Source organism: Ammodytes marinus, assembly GCF_949987685.1.
Source record: "Ammodytes marinus genome assembly, chromosome: 2".
NCBI lineage: Eukaryota > Metazoa > Chordata > Actinopteri > Uranoscopiformes > Ammodytidae > Ammodytes > Ammodytes marinus.
This window is the reverse complement of record NC_137231.1, coordinates 5,466,796-5,478,578: the sequence shown is the minus strand read 5'-3', so window position 1 is coordinate 5,478,578 and position 11,783 is coordinate 5,466,796. Positions and strand designations below refer to the sequence as shown.

Here is an 11,783-nt window from a genome sequence, read left to right as displayed (position 1 = left end):
CTTGGGGCCTTGTTAAGACGTGTGAACAGATGATGCATGCCAGACCTGTTAAACATCTGACAATGATACCCCACAAAACACAATGTAGAAAGAGGGGGTTGACCCCTTGCCCTCATGCCCCTCTGACAAATGGCCTGCCTTTACAGTTGTTATGCCGTTCATTGATTGTGTCACGCAGATAAGATTTATGTTGAGGCATTGGCTTGTGCTGTAAATCCTTTGTCCACGTGTGTTCATTTATGGCCCATCTTTTTGTTCTCTACTCTGAGCATGCATTCATTCCTGCCAAAGGAAAACACTGGCCCCGAGTCGGTGTTAATGAGGTAGTAATACATTAAGACATGAGGCTTTGGTAACGGGATGCCTGTGTAGTCTTGGGAGGATTGTGTCAACTTCAAGTAGCCTAGTATGTGAATCTACAAAAGCTGGTGGGGTCATCACTATGTTCCCACAGCCCTAAATTCAGATTCAGTCATCAAAGCTGGGTGGTTAGGGGACAGGGAGAGGTTAGAATATGAGTGACACACACAAATGCATACTATTCTCTGTTATAAAGTTAGGTTACTTAAAACATGTGGGACCATCGGGCTTCGGGAACATAGACACGCTCCCCAAGCAGGTTGTGCTCAACTGTGTGTGTTTGTAGGGCACTGTGTGCTTTTTAAACTGCCTTTTTAAGGCCTGCATGGGCAACAATGTAATTGATTACTTCTCTTGCAACTTGAGTGCAGCCCTTTAAGCCTAAATGGGCCGCGTGGAAAGCCTAGAATGGCTAGATAGATTTTATTGAAAAGTTGAGAAAGGGAGAGCTATCAGTGTCAAACCATATGTTCATAAAATAAATAGCTACTTGGTTAATAAGGCACAAGACAGATGCATAGCCACGAGCTATCTACGCGGAAGCCTACACAATTGAAACGCAAATTGTCCCTAGCTTTCTGGTTTACAACAGTAACCACGCGGTTTGAATGGGATATGCAGAGTGTCAGCTCCAGGCATCTGGCTGTTTCCTGGTTGCTTCCTGTGTTTTTTCATGTATCCTTGGTTTGAACGGAGCTGACACCGTTCGTCCAATGATATTAGTCCACATGCAGCGCAGGGAAAAGGGGCAGCAGTGAGGCACTTTGATAAAACAGACTGTCAGCAACCGGCGAAGCCACAGAGAGCTGCGCCACGGTGAGGCACGGAACGGCAGGGCAGCACATTTAGACCGGACCGGGTGAATGCAGTCCTCAACACACAGGACTCTGCCGCAGCAACTTCACCACCATATTCGGAGATAAACGGACGCTCAGAGTAATCTTTATCCAGGCAGGAAAGCGGAATTCGTCTCAACACAATATATATTTTGTATCTGTAGCCAAATTCGTGGGAAGAAAATCTTAACCGGGGACACATTAGGCAGTAGCTGTCGTCGCTAGCTATCCGAGTGTGAATGCTCAGCTCTCAGTTGGCAAACTCCGTATTCCTTTGAAACTGTTTCCATTTTTTATTTTTATTTTTTTTGCCAGAAGGCTCCATACGGCAGTGTTTTGTGTAACGCTGTGTGGGAAGGAGCCGCCTGTCCGCCATGGAGAACCCTCACACTAAGAGTGTGGAAGAAGTTTACAGTCATTTCTGCGTCAATGAAATCACAGGACTTTCCCTGGACGAGGTGAAACGTCAGAAGGAGAAATGGGGCCTAAACGGTAGGTTACGACACTTCAACACCGTATAGCCCTGCATAGCCTACTCTAGTTCACACGTGCCCTAGCCGCTTCTGCTTGTTCTTTTCTATGAATGGGACGCGGTTAAGAGAAAAATGTCTTGTCATTGTAACTTGCACAGTGTTCAGGATGTGGGCTAAAAGTCGCCAACACCTTGGTGTTACCCGGCTCCATAGAATAGTTTGGCTGACGTCACCACTGGTCTCCTCGAGGGTTTCCCATCTCTTACACAGTAACTAATTAATCGTTAACTCGAGGATACTTTGTTAAAAGTAGCCTATGTTAACATTATTGAAACGTTGTATCTGTGTGTAGAATTGTTTCATGGCGACACTGTTGACTGCAATAACATTGTTAAACATAAACTCATTGTGACATAGTTGACAGTAGCCTAATGGTAAAAAATGGCGACATTTGTTGAACGCAGTAACCCTGTCGGATGTTCCTCAAAGAAAGAAGGGGGAGAAAAAAAACTGCAACACATCAACAGCCCATGTGGCCGGAGATCCGGCAGGCATTTGACAGCGAACAGTGGCCACAGGATCACTGTAGTAACGTTATCCATCAATGTTAGTCTCCCATGTCCCAGACTTAAAACAGCTGGTTTATATTGATATCACCTGAATAAGGTCATCGAAGCTATAGTCCCCTCCCCATGAATCACTTTCTTTTGACCTTTTCGTACATTGTTGTCCTATTTCCCCTCCTCATTGTGTAACAAAGATTTAGTGAGTGAACTTGAATAGTAGGCTAACCCATAGTTAAAAGTGTAAACCTGATATGCCAATATAAGAATCTTGCATTCAAAAAATAAAATAGCCGATTGTCTCTGTTGCTTTAATTGTAAAACAGACCCTTACCCTCACTACATCCTGGGAAACTGTAATATGCCTTGTAGTTATGACTTGAGCTTGTAAGATTAAGCTCTCTCAAAGTATCCCTCGGTCTCACAGATGTTACTGACTACCCCCCACCCCCTCTCTGGTCTGACCTGTAGTAAGTTCCCTATCGAGGAACTAGAACTGAGGAATGTCTCCATCTGGCAAGCATTATATCAGTAGCCTATTTATTAAAACATATTTATACACAGCTTACCATCCTTCTCTTTTCCTTTTCATCTGCCTTCTGTGCTCTCCTGGATGGATCTCCACACACAGAGTTACCAGCAGAGGAAGGTAATGGCTACTGACACTGATATTGTTATTGTCATCTAATAACAACTGTGCCAACTTGATGGATTTTATTTTATTTTTATTTTTTTTAATCTAACCAACTCTCCTTCCTGCAGGGAAATCTTTGTGGGAGCTTGTCCTGGAACAGTTTGAAGATTTACTTGTTCGGATTCTCCTGCTGGCTGCGGTCATATCTTTTGTAAGTATAATGTTGCCACATTCTTTCACACACTGTCTGAGCGAGTGTTGTCCTGTCGAGGTGGGCCCGTGGATGACACCCTTGTTTCAACAGTGAAGACTTGTAGTTCTCAACTCTGTCAATCAGATATAACGAACACATTCTGCAGCACTTGTTGCTTGTGACGTTGGAAGTCTGCTCTTTTTTTTGCTTTAATCCCACTGTCTCTCCTGCCACTTACTTTGTTACCTGTCCAGTGAACAAGAGAGGTGATCCAACAAGTTAACACATCCTACTTAAAGCTTCCCCTTTCCACCTCTTGCTCAAAGAGTGTTTATGTGAAGACAAACATTGCTGATAGGATTCTTTTTAATCCCTGTGTGTTGAATGGCAAGGGACCGTTTGCACACTGCATAGTGCTGAAGTGTGAATGTCTTCAGTTTGTATAACCCAGCTGGGGTTACACTCACAGAGGGCTAAACAGCTGAGCAGGGCGTGCGGCCCATCTGAAGAATGGTGACAACAGCAGTACCAGCATTGAGTTGCTATCACCATGTGCCAAGTAAGACATTCGAGACGTCGGGCATGGCTGCTGCCCTTTAATGACTTATTACCCTGCTCTCCCCGGGACACATAAATGTTTAATAGTGGACTGTCATTATGTAAGAGCATCGTTAGTGTGCGTCCCAGCCCATTTGAACTCTAAATCAAATTAGCATCGCCGCTTAATATGAGGACCTTTTATTCCTCTTAAGTCATGTGGAAAGACGTTGCTTTGTGTTCAACATTTTTATTTTATTTTACTTGAAACATGAGTCTCACCAAATTCAAACCTCCTAAAAGTAACTTTTAAATGTCATTTAAAGAGTGTCATTTTTACTCTGATCATACATTACTTGGAACAGCAAAAAAAGACCATCATTGAAAACAATGCTATTTTTATATCGTTTTTATTATTAATGCCATAGAAGGGGTCAGATTTTTCCCAGGAAAGATTTACGACAGACAGACCGGAACAGCCTATGTTTCCTGAACAGTACTCAATCAAATTTGTATCTGCTTCACCATCGTCATATTACCATTATTCCTTTTATAAATTCAAAATATAAATACATTACCTTATCGCAATGCATCTGTGTTCTCTCTCCATTGACGTAATCACTCGCTTCCTAAGCAGAAGCTCACAATTCCTCATGGCCCCTTTTAGGCAAAAGTTTTTTTATTGAAATGTATTCAAAATGTATCATGTTGTGGAATGGATCAAACATTGAAATCAATCTTGTGCGATGCATTGGTGAATTATTATTTATTTTTAACAATTGAACATTTTCACATCCTTTGAATGGACTGCACTGTAAATGGAGAGATAACCTAGGGAACGTTTGATAGCTAAGTGAGGCCCCCCTGTGTGTGTGTGTGTGTGTGTGTGTGTGTGTGTGTGTGTGTGTGTGTGTGTGTGTGTGTGTGTGTGTGTGTGTGTGTGTGTGTGTGTGTGTGTGTGTGTGTGTGTGTGTGTGTGTGTGTGTGTGTGTGTGTGTGTGTTTGAGTTGGTATGTAGCGTGCAGTGTCCAGTCAGGTGATAGAGAGGTGTCAGTGGCTGCTGTCTGACAGGGGAACAGAGCACCACTCAAGACCAAATTTGGGCCCCGAGTCCGCAGTGGGACAGCTCTCACCGGACAAACGCACATGCCCACCTCGACATGGGAATAATCCCAGACAAAACTTAATAATCAGGACTGAGAGAACAGTGACAGTGTGTAAGGTTTTTAAAAAGCCTTATTTTAGGAAGTTGAGTGCTATAACTGTTTTGCATGTTTGCATACATAAGTGCTGACATTTTTCTTTTGATTGGTCCTCATCAAGTAGCATGTGTACCAGCTCCTCCACTGTTTGTATATTACTTTAAACATATTTGGGTTTTTGACTGATGGTCAGACGAATCAAGCCATTAAAGGTGCTGAAAGCAGAATGGTTCTTTTAGCTAACTTCCTGTCAGTTACTGCAGTTAGCAGTCCCCTCGATCGTCCCTACGTCACCACATTAATGCACTGCGGTCTTCAAGCAGCGAGTTATCTAGCATCATCTCCATATGTGTGATAAAACACGATTAAAAACCATCAAAACAGACATTGGGAAGAATTTTTACCTGCTCCGCCATTGTAGGCCGCACATACACTTTTACCCATCTGTCGCTCTGCACATGCACCGGCAGTGCCGGTTTGTAGCGTTCTCTCTTGTGATTGGATATTAATTTCAGGATCCCCCGAAAAGATTATTTGCCGATTACATGAAAAGCAGCTGAGATCGGCTTTATGAAACGCGCACATTATGTAAGTGATCACTGTATGAATAAAGAGCAATTTAACACTTATATTAACATAAATAAACCGCTTACTTCACCTTTAATGAATGTCACCTTGGGCTCTGAAACATTTTCCTCATTTGTTAATGACAAAAAATCAAATTCTGATGACTTGTTAATGAGAATGAAAGGGTCACATGTCAGTTGCAGCCCTAGTATGTGTGTATATATGTATTCTGCTTCAGACGAGGCTGAGTAATAAATCTTTTTTGACATTCTGTAGAGCACTATTGAGCCCTGTGCCTCACTACTGACAGCACTATTAGGAGTTATGCCTGACATTTCAGTAATGCCATTTAAAACCTCCTCAGCATCTGCCACAGCTAGATCCTTATGACATCTCATTGAAGTTTATTGCTTTATTACTTATTGGTACAGTAACTCATTGTGTCAATCGGAGAGTTCCCCACTGTCTTCTTAACGCTCTTCAGTTTTGATGTGCTCATTTGCATTTTTCTAGGCAGTTCAAACGGGCTGTGTGCAGTGTTGGCAGTTTTAAAAAAAAAAATCAATAATTACAAATACCCACTGGAGAATAGCGGTAACAGTTTCCCACAGTGAGTAGAATGAATGTAGTAGGTCAACGTTCAGAAGATCGACGCTATTGTATTGAAAATGTTTTTGCTTAAACACAGGAAACTGTTGACATGAAGTGTTTAGGTGCAGCTGTGCGATAATGTTTTCTATCCGAATTTTTGGGATGATCCTCAGCTGTTAACAATCTCTAGTGTTCTGTGTTCAAGCTGCTGGCAATCGACAACTAGTTTAACCTTCAATGTATTGCTGCTGTCTATCACAAAAGCTCTACTCTTTAAGAGATGCAAAGCGGTCCAGCTCATTTTGAATGCGTCAATTGTGAATGTGCAGCACGTCTCCATCCGTCAGAGATGTGGGTTTTTTACATTATTGTATCTGTCATGAACACTTTTCTTTTTGTCCTGTCTAGATCCCCCCCCCCCCTCCTTCCCTCCTAGTTTTCATATTCTTGTAATGTCTTGAAATGTCTCAATAAATGGGTTTAATAATGTCATGTTTTTTGGTATTGTGTTTCAGGTCCTGGCCTGGTTTGAGGAGGGAGAAGAAACCATCACAGCCTTCGTCGAGCCCTTTGTAATCCTGCTCATTCTCATAGCCAACGCCATCGTCGGTGTGTGGCAGGTGAGGAACATTCACATTCTTTGGAAGTCACTGTAGTCAAATCCCACTAAATGTTTAAGGGGTTAGCTGCTTTTCTACATGGATTGAAACCCAGCATTGGTGATTTTCATCAGTACAAATAGACTTTCAATGATAACATCTGAATGGACCAGTATTAAGGCATTTGAATGTCTACAAAAGCACTGCATTACATAAAGTGAGTTTGGTGCTGTAGGCTGTGGAAAAGAATTCACATTCAAGGCTCTAGATAAATCCAATGCTAAACTGTAGCACAGCCTTCTAATATATTTCCTACCTTCATGTGTCCAATGCAATATGATAACAGCGTCCAACATTTTGTATCGACTTCTCTGTGAGGCAGCATCTTCAGACAATTGTATTTAACTGGCTGATTATATGTCTCATAATAATCGGCTTATGCCATCAAATTCACTTAACTATACTTTGCGGCTAAGTGCATATGCCAATCTAAAATGCCGTCACCAGTAAGAACAGAGATGAATGATCAAGAGACAGTGCCAACACTGTTGTTGTGCTAACGTCCTATACACAGTCCTAGACATTTACATAAACATATCTAGCAGTTTGGCAGCGTGCTGTGATTTCTAGCTTTTACATTTGTTATACTTCACTTGCACTGTAGATCAACAGTGTGAACTGAAAGTTACTTAAATCTCGAGTTTGTCGAAGAAGACTTCCTTAAAAAATAAACAGTCAGTTTCCATCAGGGATCTTTCTGTATGATGCCTTCATAGGAGGCTGGCTTATTCATTTAGGAAATGTGTGGACAGTCCATTCTTTTCATGCTGGTGATGGATACAATTGGGAAAACGTCAAGAAACAGAAAATTATGTGATTTTATATTCCCATTTTCCCAGCCAGAACCAAATAAACGCCATCATTGTAGAAGAGTCAGTAATGCCTCTTTAATGGGGGAAATGTTCTCATACAGTTTGGTCCAGCAGGGTCCAGAAACACTGCGTTCCAATCCCCATACTTCCATACTATTTAATATGCCAAAAAAAGATTTAGGATGTCCCAATACATGCACATCAATTGTAGTATGTTGAACATACTTAAATGCCCATCTAACTACAATAGCATTTTGGATTTTGGAGTATTCGTCTTTATTCTTGACATTTCTCAACATAATGAAAAAAAAAAAATCTTCCTTATCTGATTTTCTTCTTCTCTCCTGTGGCCCTCAAGCTCTTCTGTACTTTAGTATGTAGTGTAGTAAAAAGAAAGAGTGTGATTTGGAACGCAGGGACTGTTTATATCTGTGGCACTGAAACCCGTTTTCTCCTCCCCAGGAACGCAATGCTGAGGATGCCATCGAAGCGCTCAAGGAGTATGAGCCAGAGATGGGCAAAGTTTACAGGCAGGACCGGAAGTCTGTGCAGAGGATCAAGGCCAGAGAAATTGTCCCTGGTGACATCGTGGAGATTGCTGGTAGGTTGACCTGCTCTTCACCTCTTAAAGGTGCACTGTGCAGTTTCAGGGGAAGGGCATTTATTTTTTATTTTTTTTTATTTTTACATTTGCAGAGTCTGCACTTCATTTACAAAATAAAAATTGTATTCATGTAATTCTTAGTATTGAATAATTTATCATCAAAACAAATGTATTTTGAGGCACCAAACGTAAGACTAGAATATGTTTGTTAATTAAACCGTGGGCCCTGCTGCGGTAACCAACAACAGTGAAACAGTAACTTTTCAGGAAGACTTTCTGACTTCAAACAGTGTTCCATGGATCCAGTTTCCCTGTGAGGAAAGCTTTTTTTTATCAAGTTATGAGAAAATTAGAAGACCTTAGAAAATGTTCACTTCTCTGAAACACCCAAAGTAACTTGGTGCACCTTTAAAACAGGCACGGCTTTGTTGCTATTGTTGTTTTTGCTTTAACCGTATTCTACTGCTATCCTGAGTATGTGTTGCCTACACTATAGCATTGTAGCACTGTACATGATGGTTTGTAGACTTCTCATTCATTTTGAAGTTCCAAGGAATTGTTTAATTTAATGCCACTGCAGCTTCTATCAAGATGATTTACTTTAGCTGTGTTTTTCCTAAATGCTGCTCTATTAAAAAAAAAAGGTAAGGATGTTCATGTCATGAGGTTATTTCAAGTTATAATATAGTGGTTGTTTGCTTCCGTTTGGCTCTGCCTCAGGTAAGGCCTGCTTTGGACAGCATGGATGAGTCCAGGTATGGCCATGGATCACATTTAGCACAAGCTCGATTGAACCCGCCCCCCCATCCCCATGTGCCACTGCAGAGGTGACTCACCCTGCAAGAGTGATGTATTTTGAGAAGTTCTTATTAACCCATTGTCTCAAAGGGCTAGGCGTGAATGCTATTAAGACCCACTTTACTTAGAGTGTGTGTGTGTGTGTGCATTTGTCCACATACACACAAAGCTCAAGCTCGTAACCTGCTGCCACTGCATCCTCACAGCATGTCCCAGCTAGAGTGCTGTGCTGCAGTCAGCGTATGCTCAGGAAGTAAAGCTATGGTTTTTTGTTTTTTTTTCCCCCACAGCACACACACTTGTATAAAAAAAACTAATCAAATGGATGAACAGAGATGGAAGTGTTGAGGTATGCGGAAGCCCTTGAAACACTAGCGTTATCCCGATACCCCGTTTAACCCTATGCCATTGAAGTGATGCATTCTTTTTCTGCGCATAGTGGTAGGTTTTATTTTTAGCTGTCATAGGCGGGATTGATTATGGAATGCTGTATTTATAGAGGCAGTGACAGTGGTGAAGTTGACAGGTGTCTGTTCCTACCCCTCCCGTCCTGCTCTAGAGAGCAGTGCTACAGTGGGCCATGGGGGAGCATGGTTCAGTAGGACGCCTCAGTAACCTTGAAAAGGGCAAACTGAGAGGGAGGGAAGAGGGAATTAATGTATCGATTTTCTACTGTTATACTGGATACTGTAATAATCCAATGGTGCTAACTGACAAACTGTAAGCCTCGGTCTTGGCGATGATTTCGGGTTGTCTGTCCCTCCACCCGGGCCATTCTTGTGATCTCAATATTTCAAGAACCCTTTGAAGGATCTCTGTCAAATTTGGCACAAACGCTCACTTTGATCAGAGGATAAACTGTTTACAGTTTTAAGGTCAAGGTCACTGTGACCTTGCATATGCTGAACAAGGTCAAGGTTACTGCAACCTTAGTGTGAGGTAGCAGTGACCTTGTATCATATTGTAGCTTTTTAGGAGCTATACCTTTTAAGCATTGCCCACCACCATTGTACTTTCGCCGTTCGCCAATCGTACGTCTCGAGAGGCATATAACTGGCATGCGATTTTTCCAGTTAAATGTGTGTCTTGAGTGAAGCAAAGTTTAGAAAGCTTAATTAGTTGGCTCGGGTTTTTAAAAAAAACTTGTGAGAGGGATACACTCTAGTTTTTGAGTAAGTGATTTGGAATCTCCTGATGATGGTAGCAGGAGGCTTTGCTGTCAGCAGCACTTTGACGGCTTACTCAAGAAATGCAGCACAGCAGGCGGCTAAATCTCAGCTTTTTATAACCTCCAAGTATCTTTGACAGTGGTTCCTGGTCGGGCTACCGTTTCTTTGAATAATATTTTCCTGAAGCCCCAAAGTGACCGCTGCCGTGCAGAGGAGGAGTGTGATGACGCAGGTGCTGCTGAGCAGAGGTAGAGGGCAATGAGACACCGGTGCTCTGCTTCAGCTGGGAGAAGAATAGCCTGCAGCAGCCAATCTGTGCTGCCTCCTACTCACACCTCATCACTCACTCACGCCTTCCACTCACATGCTCACTGAAATTGGTTTAATGTCAAGGAAATAACATTCTATGCCATGCATTTCTCAGACAATTTTTTTCTGTATACATAAATTAGATTATTTTAGGCTTGGCTTTTTCTTAATTTCATTTTCAATTTTCAAATCTGCTCTTTTAGCAGTTGAAGCTGCTGTGGGCTGTCTGTGCTGGTTCTCCCTGCCTGCTGTCCTGTGTAATCATCTGACCGCTTGATAAAAGACTTGTTCACAATGATGTCGCTAAGGCTAACCCTCCAGTGGTGCATTCAAACTAACCCTTGACTTGTTCCAGAGACGATCTCACTGACATTCAGATGATCCAATGGATATGATCCGTAATGAATAACCACATTTTGACTATAATCTAGATTTGTATTAGTTTTAGGATGGGTAAATGCTAATATAAAGGATAAAGGATTTCCTTTTTCAACGTAACTAACCCCTAAAAAAAGATATCAGGTGATAACATGTGGAGTTCACTGGTTCCTTCCAGTGGATTTTAGTCCTTGTCATAACACACACCACTGCCGGCTTACAGTTAGTTGTTGAGGGCTTGCAGATTTGGATGTTGGCCTTTCCTCTGAGCAACACAGCTCAGTGGGTTTGTTCTCTGCTGGCTGCCTGTGAAGTTGCGGAGTCTGGTAGTGACGGGGGCTCATGTAAAGGGGGTAGGGGGGGAGGATCTCTCATCTGCTCCAATTGTGCTTGAGAGAGATGACCTTATAGGGAAGCGCTTTGTGGATCACCGTCCCACCCCACCGTGCTCTATGCACTGGGACCCTACCCATCTACCCCCCGCACCCTCCACAAAGAATCCAGACACCACGGATAGTATGTGGCATTTAATGTGGTCTGGCAAGCATCCGTTCTCACTGAGGGACAGTCTTTTGGCTAAAGTTCTGACGTGTCAGCAAGACTGAGAGAAACGGCCTGTTTGCCGACCAGCGCAGCAGCCTTTACAAATGCAAAATCCTGCTTTGTAGTAAAGTCCTGCAGGAAGCCATTGAGGTTTGTATTCACACCAGACAACAGTGCAGGGTGAAGGGTCCAATGGGAGGAAGCAGCAGGCACTGAGTGTGGTTGGATTGGAAGTTGGAGAGAAGTATGCATTTACGGGTTTTGCATAAACTACATGTAGACACATTGACCACAATGTCCGGTGTAATATGAATCTGGAGGACCTTTCTATTATAGCAGTAATCCTGCCATTGAAGCTGGCATTTAGTTTGATACAGATTTATGACTATTCAGCCCACTGTACTGACATCTCTCACCTAAATCATGCTGCACTGACTGCTGTGAATCTGTACTATGCTGTGTGGGTATTGATGGGATGGTGACAGGTCAGAGAGAAGGGCTTGAATGAGGGGCCAGAACTCAAAGTGTTGACCTTTTAGACAGGAAAGAGAATTT

At 42.4% G+C, this 11,783-nt stretch overlaps 1 protein-coding gene across 1 annotated transcript in view; it reads left to right on the top strand.

The window, feature by feature from the left end:
• The first annotated feature begins 1,180 nt into the window (after nucleotides 1-1,180).
• The window catches only part of LOC307265101 (sarcoplasmic/endoplasmic reticulum calcium ATPase 2-like), a 25,199-nt gene continuing 14,596 nt past the window's right edge, over nucleotides 1,181-11,783 (top strand). The window contains exons 1-5 of the mRNA XM_080046678.1: nucleotides 1,181-1,688; nucleotides 2,864-2,881; nucleotides 2,995-3,077; nucleotides 6,472-6,576; nucleotides 7,890-8,028. Of these exons, the coding sequence (XP_079902804.1) occupies nucleotides 1,571-1,688; nucleotides 2,864-2,881; nucleotides 2,995-3,077; nucleotides 6,472-6,576; nucleotides 7,890-8,028 (463 nt within the window). The 5' untranslated portion in view covers nucleotides 1,181-1,570. The remainder of the gene's footprint in view (nucleotides 1,689-2,863; nucleotides 2,882-2,994; nucleotides 3,078-6,471; nucleotides 6,577-7,889; nucleotides 8,029-11,783) is intronic.